The 26,500-nt window shown below is 42.2% G+C and overlaps 1 protein-coding gene across 1 annotated transcript in view; it reads right to left on the bottom strand.

Annotated features, from left to right (window-relative positions):
• LOC147683945 (uncharacterized) overlaps window positions 1-26,500 on the bottom strand; it is a 93,623-nt gene that overhangs the window by 29,449 nt on the left and 37,674 nt on the right. The window contains exons 4-6 of the mRNA XM_086942582.1: window positions 24,121-24,211; window positions 20,145-20,507; window positions 19,661-20,002 (exon numbers count right to left, since the gene is read on the bottom strand). Coding sequence (XP_086798708.1) covers window positions 19,661-20,002; window positions 20,145-20,507; window positions 24,121-24,211 — 796 coding nt within the window. The remainder of the gene's footprint in view (window positions 1-19,660; window positions 20,003-20,144; window positions 20,508-24,120; window positions 24,212-26,500) is intronic.

The raw sequence follows: 26,500 nt of genomic DNA, 5'->3' as shown, positions 1-26,500 counted from the left end.
TGCTCCCTATTTACAATGTGACGCATCTAGGACATGCGTCACGTTGTAAAGCACTGCGCCATAAGGAGGCGTTCCTGCGCAGGGGAGGGGGGGGGGGGGGGCGTTCCTGTGCAGGAACCCCTCCTGAAAGTAGCTGAGTGAAATCAACAAGATTTCACTCAGTCACTTTTAGGCCAATGCTGCTTCAAAACCCTGTGCCTGCTTGAAGCAGGCGTAAGGCTTGATGCAGCATTAGTAGAATGGCGCACCCCCGAGCCTTGCTGGAGCTGCATCGTGCTTGCGACGCAACTCCAGCAATGCGCCACCTTTACGGCACAGATGCGTCCCGCATCTGTGCCGTTTTTGCACCATGGTGCGCCGCATTATAAATGCGGCGCACAATGGGTGGCGTAGCTGTGGCGCACTGTGGCGCACGTTAACTGGCGCATCCCTCGGGATGCGCCAGTTAACACAAATCTGCCCCCAGGTGGTTCACGCCCTACCGGAAGTGGTGGTATTTTTGGAAAGAGCCTATTGATAGCAGTAATTTTGCTGTGTAAAACTCCAAGTGGAATCAATGGTTGGATAAAACGGAATATTAATGACTCGAAGAAGGCCTCAGTAAAGAACTGCGAACAAAGTGTGTGAAAGCAGGCATGTCGTGTTTTTAAACTTCACTTCGCTTTGTAGTGTCAAAGGGATCCTTCAGAGTTTTTTCAAGGAGCATTCTGAGTCAGGGAACAGGGCTAACGTATGCACAACATCTGTCATTATGCATATGCTGATCTGACAACTGCACAGCTGGGTTACATGAAGGTCGAAAACTGAGCTTGCACAAGGCTTTTAACAAACATTCATAGATGCAGTTAAGTTTAAAGCTGGCAAATTCTAAAGGTGAAAATCAACTTGAACAGCTTTTCAGATGCTTCTTGGCAGGCGAATCCTTGCTGTATGCTTTGGGCCATTGTTGACGTTGGTGGATGTGCTTGAAAAGTTATTGTTGTTCTTATTTATCAATTTCGAAGCACAGGTTTCAGCCAATACAAGGGCTGCTTACTGTAGACTACACTTTTTCGAGTAGTCTGAGTTTCAAAAGAAGTTTATATTTTCTAGACTTAATAGAAATTCTCTTTTCCTACATTTTGAAAATAGTTATTTTCAGGCGAACAATCTTTTTTCATGTAAATATCCCCAGGCAAATATCAGGCATAGCTTTCTTATGTGTAATTGACAATGTACAGATATTTTATCAGTTCATGTAATATGCATGACTTGCATCACTGTTTTTCGGTCATAGTACTTACCGTGCAGAGACTTGTAGATCCTTATTTTTATAATTTATAATTGTTTTTCAGAGTTGTATGTAGCGCAAACTTGACCCGAAGGTATCAGAGCACTTTACATGAGCACCAGTTGTTACACAAGGACACTCTGCGGTATAAGAGGCTCCGATTAAGGAGGCTTTGGGCTAGCCTTCAGGCATATTTGAGGCTTATAAACTACTAAACACATGCTTTAATAGTTTTTATTTTGTACTCTGAACAAGTAGTCTTTTAGCGATGAACTGCAATAACACTTTTGTCATTTGTTGTCCTCTCTTTTTTAGCTTAAAACTGTGTAATTTGGAGTTTGTTTGTAATGGTTTTAATTAACTGCACAATACATTTTACCTTACCTTACAAGGACACATTCATTTTTGTTATGCACAGGGAGATTACATTATTGCGCAGAATCATAGGATGTTGAGCGTCGTTGCCGAGACCCGAACCTAGGGGCTTATTATGATTGCGGTTTTCCCGCATCCTCCGGGCCGGCGGAAGCCACCGCCGGCCCGGCGGAAGCCACCGCCGGCCCGAAGGATGCGGGAAAACCGCTGCGGAGCCTCCACAGACCCACCACCAAATTAGGATGGCTGGTGGGTCTGGTATTCTGTCTGCAGCTTTTCCGCCGCAGTCGCCTTCCGACCGCGGCGGAAAAGCACTAACATGTCTGGCGGTGTCTGTCAGACACCACCAGGCATATTAGGATGTCTGCACTTCTATGCTTTTCCACGGCGGCTTTTCCGCCATGGAAAAGCATACGGACCTTCACTTCGGGGGCCCGTTGCAGGCCCCCTGGGTGAAGGGGTGGTGGGGGGTGCACATGGGGGGTACCTATGGTACCCCCCTGCATTTGCGTGCACACAGCAGCAGGCACCGCGCGGTGCCTGACGCTTTGTGCACGCAACACAGCAGCAGGCACCGCGCGGTGCCTGTCGCTTTGTGCACGCAAATGCCGTGCATGCATTTTAAACATTGCGGCGGGTGCAGGTTGAAGCTGCACCCGCCGCAATGTTAAAGATAGAGGATGTGACCGCCACCCTGGCGGTCACATCCTAATCTGCACAGAGGGAACGCCGCAGCCCATACGGACGTTCCCTCCTACTCTGGGGTCGCGGACGGACTCCAGTCCGTCCGCGATCCTAATGACCCCCTATGTTCCCAAGGTTTGAGGTCGACCACACTCCCCAGGCGTTAATCTACAACCTCTCGCCTATCATATTGTATTTTTTTTTAAAAAAAATATTCAGGAATATATATCACAAAACAACATAATTTAAAAACAAAAACAAAACGCAGAAAAAACATATACATTATATTTCCGTGCTCATGGTTACTTCTCCCATCTTCTCCATTTGATCTTGCAGTAAAACTTAACAATCGGTCGATTTATATATTTTGGGAGTCAACCCTAACTTGATCTTCTTGCTACAACAAACTTGGCACACAATCTCGATAACTTCTAGGAAAAAGATGAACTTCCATTGTTTGGTAACAGAATCTGATGGATTAACTATAGTCTGAACAAAATATAGAACCCTAATAGCTCAAACGAGACCCCCACGTTGGTATTCTTCAGCCCCTACTAACATAATGTTTTGAACCACTACAATTCCATATTAAAACTTGGCAGTAGTACAAGTCTGAAAGGATGAATTTACAACAGGACATCGCACCAGCTGCACCAGATTCACTAAGGGACTCCGGGTCCCAGAATCCTGAGCTCTGCCAGGTAGGCCCAGGAGCTGGAGGGCCCAGTACCTTTAAAGGCACTTTTCATTCCCGCAGCATGATTGCTTCAACAGGATGTCGCATCAGCCTCGCTGAGGGACTCCGAGTCCCATATGTTTTTGGACTACCAGGAGGGCCAATCACCTTAAAAGGCACCTTTCCCTCCCGTAGTTCAGGTCATGTGTGGTACGTACCCAGGCCAAGGGAGGGAATGTCTGCGCCCATCCATTGCCCGCCGAGACTGGACCGTGCCCCATCTATTGCCCGCTTGTCAATTTCCCCCAGCCTTGTATAAGTCCAGATACACAGGATGGGCAAATGTAAGACTACCCCTGGAGAGAATATAGCCTGCCTCAAGGACGTGTAATACTGTAATACTGACGCTCGCTGGCTCTTACCTCAATGGAATGGTTTTTTAGTGGGCAGCAAGATGGTGCTGTTCCGACGGACGTAAATACGGTAATAGATCGTTAATAACTCTTATCCCTCTAAGTTTCCCGTTATTCTTCCCGTGGCCAGCAACTTGGTCCTTCTTCGCGTACTTTTACTATCACGCTCAGTATCCATGCACGAGCGCCATTTTGGAATGGGCCGCATTTTCGAGATCACAGCCGCACTAGCCCGTTGTCACTTTCTAGCATTTGGCTACACTAGTTGTGGTTTTCGCGCCGTTTTGGGGTTTTAAAAGGGCGAATCCATTACGGCGGTTATCCTTTCTGCCGCGGAGGACAGATTGCCATACTATGTCCGTCGGAACAGCATCATCTTGCTGCCCACTAAAATACCATTCCATTGAGGTAAGAGCCAGCGAGCGTCAGTATTACAGAGTCGTCAGTGCTCGCAGAAGCTATTGCTTATTAGGTATATTGCACTTAGTTTAGATCGATTTTTGGTTAACCAACTTAAGGTATCCATATTAATTATCATTGCAGCCATGAAATGACTGTTGGAACCAGACGTCCCTGCCTGTTGATGTATATCAGACATCACGTATCCTGAGTTACTTAATTTGAATATATAAGGTACCTGATCGGTTAGAATGCTTATGACTCGTTACCCATCTCTTTAGTATATTAACACCTTGGCTGCTAGGTGTTTTCCCCTCCTGTGCTGACTTTTGATTATTTCCATTCTTTCATGACGAGCTCAGCTCGTCACCAGCACAGCTCAACCGTGCATCATGACGAGCTGAGCTTGTCATGAGCATGGAAAGGGTTAAGTATGTCATCTCTTGTACTACCTCACCAGTGTTACCTGCTGATATGTCATCTTCGTTTCTCCACCCCCCCCCCCCTTTATCTTTTCAGTTTTATCCTCTACCACGGATACTTGTGGCGAAGTCTTTTAAATACCTTTCTCGCTGCTCTACACATTATCTGTGAATGACATTAACGTCACCTTACGTTACCTTATATAAGAACACCATAGACTCTATCAGGTAAATATACTAATAGAGCATCTTCATAGGTTTGAGTAGTAGAATTAGCTATCTGTGAGTCTCCATCATGATTGGGTGAGATTTTCATTGCCGTGTTGCTGCCATTTTGCATAATGAGGTAGTTTAATGTTATAGAAGCAACCACCCGTTTTTTCATACCCCGAGCGATTGCTAAGTAAAATAATAAATATTCTCTATCTTGGATCTTGTTCTATATAGTAGTCCGACATGTTGCAGATACCTGTAGATATATGGCTGGCTCTCATAATGAGATAGGCTTGATGTAGTTTCCATATCGTCATTAATTTCATTATATTTACATCTTTGGTTTGTTTTGTCTAAACTAGCTTTTTATCCGTGTATAATCTCATTCGACTTGGCCATTTATTTATATCCCCTTTTTAAATTGAGAAAAATCCTAATTTAAAGACTTTCAGTATTCACAGAAGGCATTTAGGAGTCCTAAAGTTAGGGGTCCTAACTTTACTACTACTAAATTGAGAAAAGTTCTAATTTTAAGACTTTCGGTATTCACAGAAGGCATTTAGGAGTCCTAAAATTAGGAGTCGTAACTTTACTACTACTAAATTGAGAAAAATCCTAATTTTAAGACTTTCGTTATTCACAGAATGCATTTAGGAGTCCTAAAGTTAGGACTCCTAACTTCTGTGAATACCGAAATGAGTAAGTATCTTCTGTGAATACCAAAATGAGTAAGTGCCTTCTGTGAATACCAAAATGGTAGCAAGTTTAGGATTTTGTCTTAAGTTAGTTCTGTGAATCGGGCCCTCAGAGCCTAACAGGAGCTTCTTCCAGTGTTTGGAATCATACCTCCAACACCGTTTACGGAGTGGGGGTATGATTCCAACATGTTTGATACCAAACATGATACGATTCGTTGCAGCCAGTTTTGAGATGGTCATAGCGTAATTACGAAGTGCCCCTCTATATAGTATATGGCTGCTTCACTTACAACCCGATTCAGAAAAGGGGGTGGTGATGGACAGAGTTTCTGAATTAAGCAGAATAATCCTACCCAGTCAGCAGATCAGGGCTTGATCCATCACTGTTTTTTAGCTCACTGCACCATCCCAGCTCAGAACCTGGCTACATGCAAATTAGTCTGTCCCTGTCCCAGTGCATCATGGGAACAGGGCAAACCAAACTACCAAGCCAATTCTTTCACTGGGAAGGAAACAAGCTTCCGGGGACCGGTTTCTGGCATTACAGCCGTCATCGGTCCGGCTTGCTTGAATCCTGATGGTGCAATGAGCAAGGGACTCACATCTGAGTATACCCTTCCACGCTTATGGTGGACAAAACGATTCAGAAAAGGGGGTGGTGATGGACAGAGTTTCTGAATTAAGCAGAATGCTCCTACCCAGTCAGCAGATCAGGGCTTGATCCATCACCGTTTTTTAGCTCACTGCACCATCCTAGCTCAGAACCTGGCTACATGCAAATTAGTCTGTCCCTGTCCTAGTGCATCATGGGAACAGGGCAAACCAAACTACCAAGCCAATTCTTTCACTGGGAAGGAAACAAGCTTCCGGGGACCTGTTTCTGGCATTACAGCCGTCATCGGCCCGGCTTGCACTGAATCCTGATGGTGCAACGAGCAAGGGACTCACATCTGAGTATACCCTTCCAAGCATATGGTGGACAAAACGATTCAGAAAGGGGGTGGTGATGGACAGAGTTTCTGAAATAAGCAGAATACTCCTACCTAGTCAGCAGATCAGGGCTTGATCCATCACCGTTTTTTAACTCACTGCACCATCCCAGCTCAGAACCTGGCTACATGCAAATTAGTCTGTCCCTGTCCCAGTGCATCATGGGAACAGGGCAAACCAAACTACCAAGCCAATTCTTTCACTGGGAAGGAAACAAGCTTCCGGGGACCGGTTTCTGGCATTACTGTCGTCATCGGCCCGGCTTGCTTGAATCCTGATGGTGCAATGAGCAAGGGACTCACATCAGAGTATACCCTTCCACGCTTATGGTGGACAAAACGATTCAGAAAAGGGGGTGGTGATGGATCAAGCCCTGATCTGCTGACTGGGTAGGAGTATTCTGCTTAATTCAGAAACTCTGTCCATCACCAGACTAATTTGCATATAGCCAGGTTCTGAGCTGGGATGGTGCAGTGAGCTAAATAACGGTGATGGATCAAGCCCTGATCTTTGGACTGGGTAAGAGTGGTCTGCTTAATTCAGACACTCTGTTCATCACCACCCCCTTTTCTGAATCGTTTTTGGCCACTATAGGTGTGGCAGGGTATATTCAGACATGAGTCCCTTGCTCACTGCACCATCAGGATTCAAGCAAGCCGGGCCGACGATGGCTGAAATGCCAGAAACCGGTCCCCGGAAGCTTGTCTCCTTTCTGGTGAACAATTGGCTTGGTAGTTTGGTCTGCCCTGTTCCCATGATGCACTGGGCCAGGGACAGACTAATTTGCATATAGCCAGGTTCTGAGCTGGGATGGTGCAGTGAGCTAAATAACGGTGATGGATCAAGCCCTGATCTTTGAACTGGGTAAGAGTGGTCTGCTTAATTCAGACACTCTGTTCATCACCACCCCATTTTCTGAATCGTTTTTGGCCACTATAGGTGTGGCAGGGTATACTCAGACATGAGTCCCTTGCTCACAGCACCATCAGGATTCAAGCAAGCCGAGCCGACGACGGCTGAAATGCCAGAAACCAGGCCCCGGAAGCTTGTCTCCTTTCTGGTGAAGAATTGGCTTGGTAGTTTGGTATGCCCTGTTCCCATGATGCACTGGGCCAGGGACAGACTAATTTGCATATAGCCAGGTTCTGAGCTGGGATGGTGCAGTGAGCTAAATAACGGTGATGGATCAAGCCCTGATCTTTGGACTGGGTAAGAGTGGTCTGCTTAATTCAGACACTCTGTTCATCACCACCCCCTTTTCTGAATCGTTTTTTGCCACTATAGGTGTGGCAGGGTATACTCAGACATGAGTCCCTTGCTCACTGCACCATCAGGATTCAAGCAAGCCGGGCCGACGACGTCTGAAATGCCAGAAACCGGTCCACGGAAGCTTGTCTCCTTTCTGGTGAAGAATTGGCTTGGTAATTTGGACTGCCCTGTTCCCATGATGCACTGGGCCAGGGACAGACTAATTTGCATATAGCCAGGTTCTGAGCTGGGATGGTGCAGTGAGCTAAATAACGGTGATGGATCAAGCCCTGATCTTTGGACTGGGTAAGAGTGGTCTGCTTAATTCAGACACTCTGTTCATCACCACCCCCTTTTCTGAATCACTTACAATCCAACAGAAAGGACTCCATAGGCTGTAGAGGTGTCCTGTTCCTTTAGGGGCACCCTCACACTTAGAATCAAGTACCCTGCCTTCAGGGTTGCAAAGGCCTGCTATAGGGGTGACTTATAGGTTTTAAGTGCAGTGACCCTAGATATAGGAAACCTATTTCTTTAGTAAGTGGTGCTGGCACCAGCTTACACAGGCTGCAATGGCAGGCCTGTAGTTCCATTTTGAATGGTCTCCCATGGGTGACATAATGCATGCTTCAGCCTATTGGGACCTCTGGGGTACCCATGCCCGGGGTACCTTAGTACCATATACTAGGGATTGATAAGAGACGCAGTGCTCTTGTCTCAGAACTGTTGTCCATGTGTTTCCTTGTGGCTTAAGTACTCATCTATATGAAAGGACGTGTGGGTGCATAAACAACAGCTACAGTCTTGTGTTTTGTCTAGGTGCTAGTGCCTGGCCAGAAAGAATGACAAGGGGCATTGTTGTTTGAACTTGTCGGTGGTGCTCAGACTAAATCCCAGGAAAAGAACAGAACAGGAAAATGTATGCAGGTTCCATGTGAAAGAACAATGTGGCACAGAGGCAAGCATGTTTATATAGTAACGTGTGCAATGGAAAAAGAGAGGCTTACAACGTGTATCGTTTGGCTAACATAGGAAAAACTACAATGGGCTATGCAGGAAGCCAAGTTAACAGACAATATCATTCACGTGCAACATGACAATAAATTTGGTTATGAGAGTATAATATTTATACTAAACTGATGGAAAACAAGGAACAAACAGATGAAAAGAAGGTACCACCTCCATATACACAAATCAGTTAAAACGCGGTCAAATGTAGGCACGTTTTTCACCCTCTCCTCATTAACACCCTCAGGTTTTACTATAAAAGCAAAATGGGCATCACCTGTTTGAAGAGGGGTAATGCCCCTGAAAATGAAGTTCCATTGTTTTCTTTGCTTCATTTATTTCTTTGCACTCATATCCCATTTAGTTATTCTTATTGCATTGGTATTCTTCACAGATTCACATATGCATTTAAGGTAAATGGTCATTTAAATGTTCTGAATGTTTAGAAGAAAAACAAATTTTTTTATGCTCGATTAGTACATTAAGTTTTTGCTGTTTTAAAATTGCAAAACCATCGATATTCAATACCTATTTGAATATGACGAATCAATCTTTCTTTATAATGTGATAGTATTTGGGGTCCCAGTATACTTTTCATGAGTACTTCATTTTACATTTTAAAATGAAGAGAGACTAATTATCTGCTAAACGGTTGTTTAAAACGTTTGCAGTTACTGCAACAAAACGATGTATTTTCTTTTTTTTGGGTGATTTTTGAAACTATCACTGGTTGGACCATAGAACAGAAAACAGAGCTGTGCAAAGATTGCTGTCAAACTACTGACCCATAAATGACTTCCGTTTCTTTGAGTAATTGTTAAAGAAAGCCATTACCAAGCACACACGCACCCTCCCGCCTCTCTGAAGCGCTATGGAGAGCTTCTGTTGACAGCTGTCAGTTATGATTAAGTTGAAGGCATGCCAGCAAGATTCTTCTGACCAGTGCCTTCTATGTTCATCTGCAAATGACTGACGTGGAAGGCCTGTCATTGCTGCAGAGGATTGATCGGCCAGCAGCGCTGTGTACCAGAATAAATAAATACATAAATAAATAAACAACAGACGTTTGCCAATGCACCCAAAAATATAGACACGTACAACATATTTGATTTAATTGAAGTGGAACAATACCTATGCCAAGGCATTCTTAGATGGAATTTTACACAACACAACTGATTGAATATCTATAGACAAAGGAATAAACTAAGCAAAAAAGGAGGTACTGTTCCTTCGCCATTCTTTTTTATTTTCTATTCTAAATAAAACTCCATCCAGCCCCTTAGGACTTTCCCTCCCTAAAATCGAATTTGAAACGAAAAAAGTACCTTCTGCAGTGCCCTTTTGGAATCCATAATGCCTCATTCAAATCTGAAAGTGTAGCCCTGCCTTTTGGGAGCATGCAGTTTTATGAGGGCTTTCAATAGCTTAAAGGGGACCAACTGCACACATGGGCTACACCAAAGTGAGGAACATGATTGCTATGGAGTGCATGTCCTCAGCGGGATCAGCTTTAGCACTGGTGGCACAAGAGAAACAAAAAATGTCGATGCTCCTTTAAAAATATCCTTCTTCATGGACATCCTCACAATCCCCCGCCGATGGCGCCCCTTATCTCTGTGTAGCCCCCCACTCACTTTGATTCAATTTCTTTTATAGCGCTACTGATCTCAGTGTCAGAATGCTTTACATCCCACACATACTACAGAGAGACAAGGGGCCATATTATCAAGAAAGGGCGATACATTATTGCCGCTTTTATCGACAGGAAACTGCCGCTAAAGTGGCGATTATGGGCTTGATCATATGCCCTAGTAAATTCCCAGAGAAGCACAGGTTCTGGTGTTAACCTGGGCTTCTATGGGAATTCACAAGGGCATATTATCAAGCCCATTATCGCAGACTTTCCTGTCGATAAAAGCGGCGATAATGTATCGCCCTTTCTTGATAATATGGCCCAATGAGTCTTACAAGTGTGTAAATCAATCTATAGGACATATTACACAAGACTATAAGGGCTGCAAGTTGTAGAAGACTCATATTGTCAATACTGGTAGGCATTGCATGTTAAGAGGGCTTGGTCTGAAGAAGCACAAAGGCAGGATGTAAAATGTAATAAAGTGGTTTGGGTAGTCTGCACTAAAAAAGAATACATTCCTGTCTAAAGGAACCCTCTTCAGCAACCTTAGATTAATAAAAGATCAAGTAAAAAAAACAATTGTTGTAGTTGTGTGAAAGTTCTTTGATGCAGGTTCATAGTTCACTGTGCTATATTAGAAGGGTTGCAATTTATGTACTGAAAGTAAGAAAAGGATCTATTTGGCAAAAAACAATAACCCATTTGGCAACCTGCATAGAATACAAATCTGTGATTTGCATGATACACATTGTACTTTGCAGTAAACAATTAATGTTTATGAGGAGTCAAAGATAACGATACACAACTAAGATCTCTCCAGCAATTACAATAATCACTAGTGTTAACTTTACATTTCTATTAAAACCTGAGAATTTATGGGCACATAAAGGACACTGCAGCAGCTGCATTTAAGCTTGTAAGATATTTTGTAATGCAGCACCATCGCCAAGGTTACCGCCTTGTCCTCCTGCACTAGCTGCACCTCCCTGAATTAACAAAATATACAGTTATAAAGCACACTGCCACTCCCAGGGAACATCCCGGTGCTGCAACTATAAAACCAAAAAACTGAGATAGGAGGGAACACAAAAGAGAGAAAAGAGGCTAACTAAATAAGGGAGTGCATCAGGAGCCATGAAGAGGCAGGTATTTAAATGGTTTTTGAAAAGGACTTCCGATTCAATGAACCGCAAAGGGCTGGGGAGCTGGTTCCATGCCTTGGACCCTAGCACCCAGAAGGATGTACCACCTTAGGTTTTAAGTCTGAATGAGTGGGGCTTAACAAGATTCATCTGGGGGGATTTTAAGGTTCTTTGGGTTGTATGGGAGTGATTCTGGCCATCAAGTATTTAGGACCGTTCCTTTTAAAACTCTTAAGACCAGTGACAGGATCTCGAAGAGGATACTTTTATATACTAGTAGCCAATGCAAAGGCTTTAGATCAGTAGAAGCGGAGCTCCGTCTTGGGGGTTTCAGCACAAGTCCAGCTGCCGCATGTGAAGAATATATTTGAGGATCCTGCGTGGCGACTGTTACATTACTTGAGTCTGGAGGTAATAAGGGCAAAAGCAACAGTTTTTCTGGTGGCTAATGGGAAGAAATCACAACATTTCTTAGGGATTTAATTAAGTTGAAGGATTATTTTTATGATTATTATTATTATTATCAATGCGTTCTTAATATAGTGCATGGCTACCCGTAGGCATCCCAGTGCTCTGCGCCAACCATCACCGAAAACAGGAGACTTATTGAAAGTTCGTGAAGAGCCAAGTCTTTAGCTTCTTCCTGAATTTGAGATGGTTGTTCAAAGAGCGTAGCTGGGTTGGTAGCGTGTTCCAGAGAACAGAGGCATTGACTGAGAACAGGCGGCCGCCCAATCTTGATATCTTGATCTTGGGGACCCTGGCTTAATAGAGATTGGAGGATCTCAAGATTCGGGATGGTAGGTAGAAAGACAGCAGGTTTCATAGGATTTTAGGACCGGTACCCCACAGAGTTTTGTGCGCTATGCAGAGTGACTTGAACTTTATTTGTTCTAACATCGGTAACCAGTGCAAAGCCCTAAGTGCTGGCTTGGGCGATTGTTTTCTGGGAACATTGTGGAGAAATCTGATTGCCTGCAATCTCCTCGTGGTAGCCTTAGGGGTACCCAAATATAAGGAGTGGCAGTAAACCAGTCATTGCAATACGAGGACGTGGACTAGTGTTCTGCGGGCTGAGTCTGGAAGCAGAGGCAGAATTTTCCTTAGTTAACTTAGAATTCCATAGCAGGTGGCTGCAACCTTTACTGCTTGGTGTTCAAGATTTAGGGATTTGTCAGCCATATTCCTAGGTTTTTGATTCTCTCTTTAGGAATGGGGTGCCACCTAGGCTGCTGTGCCATTTCAGTTGGGGGGAGCTGTTGTTATTGTTCCCTAGAATAATTAGCTCAGTTTTTTCCCTATGCAGTTTGAGGAATGAGTGGTTAATCCAAGTAGCTACTGCACTCAGACAGGCCTCTAGGTCAATCTCATGCTCGGTCGGGTGGTTAAGGGACAGTACCAGCTGTGTGTCATCTACGTACATCACGATCTGGACTCCAAAGGGAAGGACCAGATCAGTCAGAGGTTTAAGATATACATTAAACAGGGTGGAGCTTAATGAGGAGCTTTGCGGGACGCCACACAACAGTGGAATAGATTTTGGGGAATAAGTGCAGTCGAACACCTGGAAGGTTCTCTATCTTATGATTTACAGCGTCAAATGTGGCCCTTAAGTCTAGCAGGATGATTGCTACTATGCCACCCTGATTGAGCAGTTGGCGTGCCTCTTCTGACACTGTAAGCAGCGCGGTTTCCGTCCCATGGTTGGGGCGAAAACCAGTCTGGGAGGTGTGCAGGATAGCGTGGGATTCTAAGAAGTCAGTAAGAGTTTTATTGATACGTTTTTCCAAAATGTTGCTAGTCATAGGTAGAAAAGAGCTTGGACAGTAATTGCTCCATACCTCTTGGTTTAAGTTAGACTTTTTAAGAAGTCCTTTGACCATTGTTGGAGAATACTGGATCTAAAATATGGCCTTTCTCATATGTGGGGCAAGTAACCTTTTGAAGGAGCTGAAGGGCCTGTAGATTTTGTGTAACATTCAGCCCCCCACTGTAGTGTGGTCTCCAAAATGGAGGTTGAGATCTCCGAGGATCATGACGGTTGATGCTGAGCAAGCCATGTTTGCTGCAGTGTCCATGAGGGAATCATTAAACATCCCACAAGGACCTGGGGGATGATATATCAAAATGTCTGACAGTGTGCAGGTTGGGCAAAAGGAGAGAGTAAAGCCAATGCTTTTGCAATTCTGCAAAACATCAGGGGTTATACTCCCCTTGATACTTTTTTTTCAAAATAATCTCAATCCCTATTCCCTTCCTAACTATCCTGTCCCTCCTAAGGATAAACTAGCCCAGTGGCAGTGCCTGCACCACATCTGGGTCTGCATCTTTATGTAGCCAAGTTTCAGTCAGGAATAGTGCCTCTGGCTACTCCTCACTGAGTACTAGATTGATTTCCATTATGTGCTTTGTCAAAGACCTGCAGTTCAAAAGGAGCATTTTAAGCTCCGTAGTATGCTGCGCTTTGACTGAGCCCCACTCAGGGTGTTTAACTTTAAAGGGACAGCTTGGGCAGGATCTATGTCCTTGTGACAGATTTATGCTGTGGATGGAATTTTCGTGAAGTTTCCCCTGTAGGGCGAGTAGCTGCGGGCCTAAATATCTAAGCTCCCTCGCGTTAGGGGCAGAGTTCCTGACCCCTGGTCCTGGCCCTGCGCGGCCATGCGCAGACATGCTTGTCTTAGGTGCGCCAGAGGTACGCCAGCAGTGCGCCCGCTGTGCGCGACGGCTGCGCGCGTCCGTTGCACGTCCGAGCAGGCAGTTGTTCATGCACTCAGTGGCTCTGCCTCCTGACCTACTGATCAGATGCCTGCCCCCGCCTTCTGCCTCAATTTCCTCCACACAATCTGAAGACTCCGTGGTGGACCGGAGAAACGGTAGTGAAGGCAAAAGGGGCGATAAAAGTGGAAGGTTAACTAAACAAGTTTTAAAAAATAAGCTCTCCAGCTGTCTAGGATGACTAAAATCTAAACCTGAAAAATAGCACCAGTCACAAGCATTTCCCAGCCACAGTAAGAGCTTGGGGAAGAGGGAGAGTGAGATGTCAAACTTACCTCTAGATTACATGCTACTTCCAATGTGGCAGGGGGGGAAGGTACCAAATGTGACCACCTTTGAAGTGGAGAGAAGCAGTTGGACTTACCAAATAGCAAGATCTCCATTACATTTCTGTTGCATTTTAAGTGGTTCAGACAGACAGTTTCGGAAATTAACTTCTGTACTAAAGGACCCTTTGTCTAATGAAAGAATCAGCTGTGTATTGGCTGGTTGGTTGTTGTGCTTCATTGCTTCCCTGATTAGGTGTTGTGGTGTGTGATTGGGTAGTCGTGATTCCCTGTGCAGTAGGCAAGAAAGGACCTAGATACTAAGGCAACCTCTTAACTACCTTCACAAATAAAGGATTAGAGATCTGACACCCATTTTCTGGAGTATAATAGCAAATCTGGAATCATCATCAGTGTCAAAGACAGCAGACAGATCTAAATAAATCTATGCTATGATCCTGCTGGTATCCAGTGCATCAGGTTGGTATGCATGGGATTATCCATAGAACTGAATTTTCTTGCCTTTCTTTATTTACTTAATCTGCACTTACCTTTCACTGGAATCACTTCTATTATACCACGATCGGACAAAATAATTTTATTGAACAAGTTGTTCATTGATTCATGTAAGTCATTTACATGTTATGGATAATAAGTGAGGCTCCATGGATACCTCCCAAACTGTTCTGCAAATACGTGTGTGTCTCTCTGCAAGAATCAGAAGCATGCTCAAACATTTCTTGGCCTAGACGATCGCCTGATCCTAAAAATGTCTTCGCAGGAGTCTTTCATATATATTTAATAGTATTTTATTTGAGTCCTCTTTTGTAAATGGTTTCAACAATAAATATAGGCATACAGCCTTTCTCTCTAACTCACATCCATGTCCCCACCTACTTATTCATAGATCTTTTGGATTTCAATAGACATCACTTGCAAACCCGGGTAGTGCACATTTCACTCGAATAGTTAAGGAGCTCTAAGTCTCTGGAGATATGTTTGTTAATTCTCAGAAATCCTTATCTATATAACCAAATACTGGTTGCCGTACTGATAATAAGATGTCCTTGTCCTTGACAAGGTGCCAGGATACAATGTTGGCTTTAGCCGGATTTTGCTCAAACTTTTTCCCTAGGTTACAATTTTCTTAGGCGCGACAGAGATGAGCTTAGTAGCGGTGGCCTTGCCATCATTTTCTGTGACTCAACCCAATGCTGCACTTTTGAGTTAAACTGATTGAAAGAAGCAGAAAGCCTTGGCTTTTGCTTTAAAAATAGACCCACCAAATCACTTTCAGGGGTCCTGATCTATTGTCTGCTAGTCTTCGGATATATTTTCTTGGCCTCTTTGGGAGAAACACTCGTGCTCTTTCTACTTCAATATGCTAGTTTTATTATACTTGGATATTTTAAGTATCATCTTGAGATCAGCAATAATCCTGAAGTTTCCAACTTTCTTGACACCTACTCTCTTTGTGACTGCACGGTTTGTTCTCTGGTTTAAAAAGAAAATGAATGAACTTCATTTTCAGCTACAGTGCAGTGTAAAATAGCAAACTATGAGGACTTGGAATCCAGTAAAAAATAAGTATCCTGTTGTCTGAAGACTGTCAGGAATTTTATAGAGTGCACAGAGTGGATGATGATCAGCCTATGATCCAGCGGGACACCAACCTGCGGACAACTATCAGTAAATACTCATTTGGGCCCAAAACCACACTCACTCATTATCTGGTTGATGAACACCGCTGGGGATCAATTTTAGGGCTAGATCTATATGTCTGTTGCTTCTCAGTCTTGAGCCTATTTTAAACTAAGGCCTTTCTTTACAAATGGATTTATTTTAGTTGATTATATTTGATAAGTATGACATGAAATATTTACCCGTTCTATTCATTAAATAACCACAGGCTCGGATAAGTTTTAAAAGTTTATCTGAAATTTTACTATGAGAATCAAAGACAAATTACAGTGTTAACTCCATCATTCCGAAGAGGTAAGACTTGATTTATCTAAATTAGACTAAGATCTTCAATGACAAGTACCTTAGGAAGAGACGATAGAGAGAAAAAGCACATTGACACAACACACAGATTTATATTTTCCTAGGGTGGTTCGATATCAGACCCCTTTGGCCAAGAGTTATAGGCCCCTTAGGAAATTGAGGTGATAGGTTCAGGACAGGAATAGGACAGGACAGGTAACCTTTTCTGGATTCAACACCTGCGTCTCACCCCTCTTTGATACTATTTTCCTCCTCAATTCTTCCGCGATCTTCTTTCTAATTCTTTCACCTCCTTGATTCTTCTGCGATCTTCTTTCTAATTCTGTTTTGCTTAAATTTTAAGTCTGCTTCTTTAGGTATTTTGATCAGCATTCGGACAGCATCTCTATCTCTCAGCGTTCTGGCAGCGACAGCTCTCTAATCTAACTAACTACCCCAATTATACCTTCTAGTGGCAAGTACCACCCCCAAATGATTCAACTTAGTGAAACTCCTAGTTCTGATTAGACAAACCGAGGGGATGATCATCACACCATGCTAAGTTTAATACTTTTTCTTAAGAGTATTGTCTTATGTTTCTGCCCAATAATTTGTTCCTACCAAGCTTTATTTTCCACCCATGTTCATATTGCCTTAATAACAATGTATAAAGTTTTTTTTACAGTTGTCCATTGAGTCTTCAGGATTTTCAGCTGGTTCTCAGGACATAGTGAGAAGATGTCCTTGGCCAGGTCCCTAGACTTGAGGTCACCGCTTCTGAGTTGTCCCTTCCACGCTTGCGGATGCCCTCACGTGGGTGTCAGCCCTTAGCTCTCTTTAAGGCCCAAACACAATCTAATAGAAAGGTCAAGGAGACAAAGTATTAAATTCAAATAAAATGATATCACTGTATACCACCTATCTCTACTCGAATCCCGTTTAAATATAAAGACTATTCATGCATTAGCACTTAGAATATAACACAGTTTAGTTTCAGCGGAGCAGATGCTTAGCATGTGAGTTCTTAAGCTACCATATTAGCTGTTACTGCGCAGAAGCAAATCTTTCCCTCCAAGAGTTAAGACATCATGAGCGCGAGCATGCGCAATTCGTTTCCCACGTTTAGCAGCCATCTTTAGTTGCACTCGGGTTACTTGTTAGTAAAACACATAGGCAAGCTTCCACCTTTTCTAGAAATGTAGGAATTTGTGCGAAATTAGTATTACAAACATTATTAATACTAAGTTACAGGGTTATTATGAGAAGATTGCATCCAAGCAAGTCGCCTTTTCACAAATCCTTGCTCCATCAATCCCATCTCTGAAGGCATTTATGCCATCAAAAACTACCCATACCAAATCAAATGCCAACTTTTAGCACATCTCGATTCCATTCTCTATCTTTTCAATTCCAACTTCATCTTTCTCTTTCATGTTTTTCATTTTCTTGTGTATTTCTCCTTTCATTTCCTCCAGCCTAATTTCTTCATACTTTCTTTTCTTTCCTTGCTTATTTACTTCATACCTCCTCCTTTTTCTTGAACATTTGCACCAAATCATTTTTATCAACCCTATCATAGTTATTCCAAGTATAGGTAGTATTACTTGAGCTACAACTCCTTTACTAAAATTAACAAACCAAGATCCTATTGATGTTAGACTATTTGTTAGTTTCTTCCATACACTATCAACTTCCAGTGGTTTCAGATCTTCTTCTAATTTGTAATAATTTTAATCTAGTTTCTAATTTCTACTCTTTTGTCAGGTATGTAGGTGCAACAATGTTGCGCTTTCAGCATTTTACAGAGACCATCCTCTTTTGCCAATAGAATATCTAGGGCAAGTCGATTCTGCAAAACCATAGGTCTGATCGCAAATAATTCAGTATTGATCATTAAGAAACCTCCAGCAATATCAGTTGATAATCGATCAACCACTGTGGACAATTGACAAATTCTTTTTAATTCAGAATTACTCCCACTGAAGGTATCAATGCACTAAATATGTCTCCTCCTATTACTGCAAAACTGGCTCTCCTATTACGGATTAGTTCATTATTGTTTTTATTGCTTCCAGTGATTCTTTTCATATGATAAACTTTTGGAAATAGAGTTCCAAAGTAACAACTTCCATAAGATCTTGCAGGTATCTTAAAGTAAGCTTTGTTTCCACATATGTAATAAATCCAAGGGAAAACTGGATCTGTTCCCCCTTTTAGTCCCCATCCTCCAATAACCAAGACATTATGTTCACATTCACTGGAACCAATAAACACATTGTTATAGTCTGTTTTTAATCTGTGGAGACAGATTTTCCCTTTCTTTTTTAAAATCTAGGGCCATCGCAGCCTGAGCCTTGCCAGGTGTAAAAATGATTTCTTTCTCAGCCCACAGTGGAAAATAATGTTTCTGTTTGTTGGCTTACTTCTGGAAATCCTGTCTCCTCTCTTCTACTAAATTTAAAAATATATTTTCTTCTTCCCTCAAAGAACATATTAAATTATGCTTGTGAGCTTCTGCTATATCGATTGCGTTTTGTGCTAAGAAAAATTCTCCCATAAATTGTGCTGCTAGACTAGTGAGCACTAGATTCAAATTCTTTTAACAGGAACCTCTGGAAATATTACATCTAAGTTTGAATAATAATACTTCAATTTGCCTGTTTTATAAAACAAACTTGTTTGTAAACTACATGAAATGACATATGTTAGCGGTAAATGGTGATATGTGACACCTTCTGCTACAGAAGCGAGTAACGTCATACATGCATAACAATCACTAACCTCCATAGTGTCTACATATTGAAACAATAACTTGGTGAAAACATTTAAATCAGTGTTATTATCTGATACTGTGTAATGTATTTCTGACTCATCTGATGCTTCTAATTCTACTCTATCTCCCTTCATGTTAGCTAACTTTCCATTTATGTCTGTACTTTTTCTCTTTTCTATGCTCATCACATAAGGTATTGTTATAGTTAAACACAACCATACTATAATCATTAATAGGATGCTACATATGCACATTCTACAGCATTTATTTATACAATTTAGTGTTTTGTCTTTCAGCAACCCTTTCCTTTGCCATTTTAGGAAAATTTCTCTTCTTTTCTTTACTTTACTTCAGAAATAATTTTTGTAAGTTTTTCTATTGCTTCAAGGAGGTCTCACTTCCCCTACGACAAACTGTTCAGCATCTATTTCCTCATCACTTTCTTTATTTATATCAAGATTTTTAAGTTCTTCCAGTATCACATAGGTCCACTCAGGGCCTTTGAATTTGTTATTCAATATTCTCAGTCTCTGACTTCTTCGTTTTGGATTTCCGTGTGATTTCTCTGATTGACTAGTGACTTCATTCACTTGTTCAGGTTCTTCATTTATTGTCTTTAGATGGTATCTTAATCTCTTGACATGCCTTGGCCAATGATCACCTTTTCAAGCTCTTTTTGTTTGCACTGCACTTTCAATTTCCTCGTCACTCTCGAGGGTTCTTTTATTCACAATATGATGTGGCACAATTAGATTTTCTTCGTGTTCTGAATCCCTTTCTAAGTGGCCTGGTTCGGGATTTCTTATTGTGTCTTCATGTGCCTGAACACATTCTGCTTTCTCTATCTGGTTCTGTTTAGGTGGTGTTCTACTTGGCTTTTGTTCTTCTTCTTCTTCCTGAACTGGTTCTTCTTTTCCTAACTTGTCTTGATCAGGTCTTATTGCACTTGACTTGTCTGCTGCCTGAACACATTCTTCTAAACCTACCTGTCCCTTCTCAGATTTGTGAATCTTTTTATTCACCTCTGTCTGAATGTATTTTTTTTCCTTGTCTGTTAGTGTCTCTAAAATTTCGAACTCAATTTCCTGAGCTTTTTTTTTCTATACCTGTCTGGTCCTCACTAGTTTCCTGCTCTTCTTAGTGTGTTCTGCTTCATGTTTTGATATTTACATCAGGAATGTCAACCACTGGAATCCAATCCTCCTGACTACTGCTTGGTTGTTCTTGGTCAGCTACTCCGAAATCTGTTATTCTAGATTCCTCAGCTGCACAACCTTCGGCACCCTCAACTGCTAGAATAGTTTGAGGATTTTCCTTATCAGGAGTTGGAACACTCTTGGTATGACTATCATATATCCAGTTAGGCAAACCTGCACATTTCACAGCTGTAGTTGTAACCAGTATGACCTGTTTCAAAGTACTCCACTTTGGTGCAAGACATGTCTCTCTGGTGTGATTCTTTATGACCACCCGATCTCCAGGATTTAGATCATGACCTTGGTCCGGTTGCCTGGCAATTGTGTCTTCTCCAACCTGGTGAAAGACAGAATGCGGTAGGTCAGCCAATCTTTTACAATAGTCTAATACTAGATCATCAGTTATGCTTAACAGTTTGTGTCCTGGTATAATGGCTAATCTCATTGTTCTTCCGATGAGTATATCATGGGGACTCAACCCTGTGTTCCTGTCAGGATTATTTCTGAGTCCCATTAGAACAAGAGGTAAGGCATCTGGCCAACACAGCAAAGTAGATGCGCACACCTTTGCCAATCTTGTTTTTATTGTGCCATTCAATTGTTCTACCCCTCCAGAAGCCTCTAGGCTGTAAGCACAGTGAAATGTTTGTTCAATTCTAAATGCTTCACAGATCAATCAAATTATTTCATTATTAAAGTTATATCCTCTATCTGATTCTACAGCTACTGGAAAACCAAAACAAGGAATAAGTTCCCTAAACAACAATTTGGCAACTGTTATACTATCATTCGTTCTGGTAGGATAGGCCTCCACCAACGGTGAAAACAAACATACTATGACAAGGAGGTACTTCAATCCCCTCCTTGGTGGTAACTGAATGAAATAAACCAGCATCCTCACGAATGGTCCTACAGCCTTTCCTATTCTTCCCCAACTGACCACTTTATTTCTTCCTGGATTATTCTGTTGACAAATTAAGCATCTCTGGCACAGGCATTCTGCGACAGTCCTAAACTTCGAATTGAACCAATCCTGTCTGAAGAGTCTGATCATGGCATCTCTACCTATGTTTGTATCTCCATGGTACATTCTGGCCAATTGTGAGAGTAAGCAGTCTGGCATGATTGGTCTAACATCTGGATAAATCCAGACACCATCATCTTCTCTCCTCTGACATCCTACTTTTAGTCAACCTTCTTTTTCACTTACTTCTACCGCATCCGATAAATGTCTCACTTCATCCCATGTCTCTATGGCTGAGATAAGCATAAGTTGGCATCTGATTCCAGCTGTTTCAATTTTCTTGTTTACTGCCAATTTGGTTTTAGCACAGTATTGAACAACTTGGTCAGTATAACGATTACCAGCAGTCACATAGTCATTTCCTGGCTGATGTGCAGCACATTTGACCACAGCTACTTCTTTCAGCAGTTGTATTGCTTCTAAAAGCTCCTTTACATACATTCCATTTTTGGTAGGAGTTCCTGAAGAAGTCATGAAACCCCTTTGCATCCAAAATTTGGCTAAAGTCATGCACAACCCCATAACCATACTGACTATCAGTGTAAATGGTTACTCGCCAATGTTTCCCAATCTTGCAAGCTTTAATTTAAGCAATCAATTCAGCTATTTGTGCAGACTTGACTCTTGGTAAAGAGGATGCTTCAAATATTCCAGCCAATGTACAGACAGCATAAGCAGCACTTAATCCTCCTTCCTCATTTCTTAGGCAAGAGCCATCTACAAAGAGTTCATTTTCACAATTATTTAGGGGCTCTTCCTGTATATCTGGGCGAGGTTTAGTGCTATATTCAGTAACATATAGGCAGTCATGTTCGACATCCTCTCTCACTTCTTCTCCATGCACATCAGGTAACAAGGCGGTTCAAAATATTACACATGATTACTGTTACATTCCCTGCTCCTAATATAATTCTTTCATATTTAGTCATCCGACTTGGAGTAACATACCTAGTTCGGGTTCTGGTCAGAAGAATTTCTACTAAATGAGGGACATATACCTTCACAGGGTTTCCCAACACAATTGAGTCACTTTGTTCAAGACTTGTACAAGCAGCAGCTACTGCTTCCAAACAACCAGGTAATGCTGAGGCTACTGGGTTTAAAGTAGCAGAAAAATGTGCCACTTACTTGTGTAATCTGGCATGCCAAGAGCAGGTGCTTCATATAGGCAGTTTCTTAGTCTCACAAAAGCCTCCATGCTCTCATCATCCCATTCAATAGGGCCTTTTGCTTGTTTTTTTGTCATTTGTATCAGTGGTTTTGCCAATAAAGAAAACACTACAATCCACTGCCTGCAATACCATACTACCCCAAGAAACAATCTGATTTTTTTCTGGGTCTGCGGTAACGGCATCTGTTGTATTATTTTAATTATTTTAGGTGTCTCTTTCCTCACTCCTCTTTCTAATTTATGTCCCAAATATTTAACTCTGGTTTGGCAGAATTGCAATTTCTCTGGTGACACCTTGGGCCCTCCATCAGCCAAATGATGTAACAAAGCAATCGAATCAAGGACACAATCATCTTGTGATTTTGATGCAACAAGTAAATCATCTATATATTGGACCAAAACCAAATTTCAGGGCATCACTAGTGTCTCTAAACACTTTTTCAAAATCTGATTAGAAAATTGAAGGACTTTCCGTGTACCCTTGAGGAACTAAATTCCAAACATAGATATGATTTTCACATTTGAACAAGAAGAGATATTGGCTATCTTGGTGCAATGGAATAGAGAAAAATGCATGACACAAGTTATTTTCTAAAAAAACCATCCTGCATTTCATGGTATTTGATACATAATTACTGCTGGGTTCGGCACTACAGAATAACAAGGTACCACTATTTTATTTATTTTTCTCAGATCCTGAACAATCCGATATTTCCCATTGGGTTTCTTAATGCCAATTATAGGTGAACTACACAGACTGCTCATTATTTCTTTTAGAATTCCTTGTTGCATCATTCGCTTTATTTCAGTTATGACACCTGCTTTTATATTATTTTATTTTATTTCTAAACTCTAAATATACCACTAGTATCCACAACATCTGGGAAAAATTGACAGAATGAAAAGACAGGAGCCTCATTGAATGGGAAGAGTTCTGTTTCTTAGAAAAAGATCATCCTATTCTGCCCATCCTTCATCTACTGCCCAAAATTCAGAAATGCAGAATCGATCCACCGGGCAGGCCTATAATCTCGTCCAGAGGCAGTGCATTCCCGATATGTCGACCACTTACTCAGAGAGTATGTGATGAAATTACCCTCATATGTACGGGACATTAAAGATTTTCTCGCGAAAGTGGATGGTATACCGTGGAACAAGAATTTGCTACTAATAACTATGGATGTCAATTCCCTTTATACGATAATCGAACATAAACAAGGAATTGAAGACTGTGCCAGAAATTTGAGAGGGAGAAACAGTTGCTATTTAAAACATACAAGAATGATTTTGGAGATGATTATGTTCTGCCTCACTAACAATGTTTTCCTTTTTAATGATGAGATTGTTGTTCAAATGCATGGTACAGCAAAGGGAACATGTTTTGCACCAAGTTTTTCTAATTTGTTAATGGGTGCATGGGAATCATGACAGATAATAATTTTCAGTCTGACTTTTCCAAAGTTATTACTTGGCTACATTATATAGATGATATTTTTGTGGTCTGGGGAGGCGCTAAGGAGGAAGCCTTAGATTTTGTGTCCAGGCTGAATCAGAATGAGCTAATTATCATCTTAACAAGCAATATAAGTGACAAAGAGGTATGGCCTGCAGTTGCTGTTTTTGCCAAGGAAAAGACAAAGCCTGGAACTTTGCTGAGAAACCTGCCTGAAGAGGAATCCCAAGTGATTTTGTGTGCTGGCCTCCTGTTCTAAAATCTCAGCGACACAAAGACTTCATCCCCCAGTTTGCATGTACTCGATTGCTGAGATCTCTGACCTGCCAGGCGGTGCCTGTTCCAGTTTTGATCCTCTGTAGGCTGTTCCTGCTGTTGGGAGCTGGAAGAAACCTAAGAGAAGCAAAAAAATAAGTGAAGTGCAGGATGCATCACCCGGCCTGTACTGCAGGTCGGACACCAGACAATGCCTGCAGTTATCGGCATTCCTGATGCCAGCGCTCACACCAACTCTGTCATCTCCAATGCCTGCCTCCTGTTATCACATCGCTGTTAACCGACAAGGGTAACTGCATGAACTCGCCGACTTCACATCGCCTCACCGGAACTGGCACCTCACCTCAGACACAGCAGACTTCCCCTGTCCTGGATTCAAAATGTCCCCTCCTCTCAGACACAATGCCTTGCCTCCCCTGTGGTTGCCAGGGACCTGCCTCGACCACGGCAATGGCGTCTCACCTCTACAACGCTGTGCATCATCATAGAGTTGTTCTTCCATAGGTACTGTTAGTTTGGGGGTCCATGTGGCTCCTTGCCTAAAACTGTGCACCTCGCGGTAGGTGCCTTACTTTGGATTTATTGCAACACAACTTTGTAAAAGCCCCATGTGGAGCTATTTGTTTTCTACAAGCTTTATTGTGGATATAACTGTTTTTGAGAGCTATTTTACTACATGTATGTTGGATTTTTTGTGGTTTTGGTCTTGTTGAGTTTAAATTAAGATACTTTATTTTTCTAAACTGGTGTGGTGTCCATTTGTAGTGTTATCACCTTGTTACAGTGTATTTTGAGTACAAATACTTTACACATTGCCTTTGGGACAAGTCTGTGTGCTCATGCCAAGCTACCAAGGGGGTGAGCAGTGGTTCGCTAGAGTATGTATTCCCCTTACTCTGACAAGAAGCAAGGGTTACTACTTGAAGAACACTGCATACCTCTGCCAATTCGAGACCCCCAGTTCTAACACTGGCTATCCAAGAGGATATTGACTAAGAGCTCCAGAAGTATGGCTTCTTTGGGAACTTCAGTAGCAATTGTTTCCTCTTGTTCAGTGTCTTCTTTAAAAATGTCCAGGTAGTTTGGAAATAGTGGACATTGAATTGTGTCCTTTACAGCATTAATCGAGTATTCATAGCAGTGATATTGTTTAAGTAACTCTTTTTCACAACACCAAGGTTTGAATAGCTGGAGAAGTGCTAAGTAGAAAAATATTTTTTTCTCAGCAGTTTGACAAGTACATTTTCCATGGTTTAATAAGTTACCTGTTGCATACAGAACCAAAAAATGATTGCAACCAACGACAGAAAATTTGCCTTCATCAATGTTTTTATTCACATTGTTCCGGTACTTATAGTATTGCAGAGTTTCATTTAGACACATATTTTCAAGGTGTGTACTTATTCTTGGATTATAGGTATCCAACATATTTGTTTGAGTAAAATATGTACTCTTTGAATCTAAGTCTGCTAGGTACAGACTTTCTGGGGGAGACTTCAAGACTCTGTTTCGCATATTGGAAGGCGTATACTAACCCAAACAATTCCCCTAGACTTTGGGTATAAGCTAAATTGTATTTATTTTTTATTTTTTAAAGGTTTTATGTAGCGCTGGCTAGACCCGGAGGAATCAGAGCACTTTACATGAGTATCAGACCATAGTTTCAGGTTACATTGTTACAAAGGTTACACAGTTATTAGAGCATTGCAACATAGTTTCATGTAAGGCCGAGACAAACAAGAAGGACATATACATAAGGGAAAAAGCAAGCAAGGGGAGAGATTCAGGGGAGAGGGTAGGAGCAGGGGAAGTAGACAGAGAATGGAGGAGGGAAAGGGGAGGGGAGGCGGAGAGACACAGCATGGAAAGAGGAGGGGAGGGGGAGGGAAGGATGATGGGACACAAACCGGAAGACGAGTCAAAGCTGCGTCCAAAGTCCAGTAAACTGTGGTCCCAGGGGAAGTGGTATCATTTCCCCATCTGTGTTGCAAGAGGCTCCCTATACACAGTGGACTCTCTCAGAGGGGTCTCTGAGACTCCCAGGTCTACATACTGGATCCTTCCCCCAAAAAGGGGAGAGGGAGGGCTTTGCAAGGGGTGCCATACCATACCTCAACTGTGAGTGGCTCCCTTGGCGCTGTGGACTCTCTCAGCAGGTTCACTGAGACTCAATGGTATAAATATTGGATCTTTCCCCAACAAGGGGAGAAGGAGTGCTTATTAACAGGGCACAAAAGGGCAGGGGGCTTGGTAGTGTAGCAGGCAAGGGGAGAGATTCAGGGAGAGGGGATGGGAGCAAAGGAAGTAGACAAAGAAAAAAAGAGTACTAAATGGGAACAAGCAGCATCAGTTTGGGGGACAGACTGTTTTCTCTCTGTGGCCATGAGTTTGCCCCATCTCTAACGT

This window comes from Lissotriton vulgaris, chromosome 11, assembly GCF_964263255.1.
Source record: "Lissotriton vulgaris chromosome 11, aLisVul1.2, whole genome shotgun sequence".
In the NCBI taxonomy this organism is placed as follows: Eukaryota; Metazoa; Chordata; class Amphibia; order Caudata; family Salamandridae; genus Lissotriton; species Lissotriton vulgaris.
This window is presented reverse-complemented; position numbering and strand designations above follow the sequence as displayed.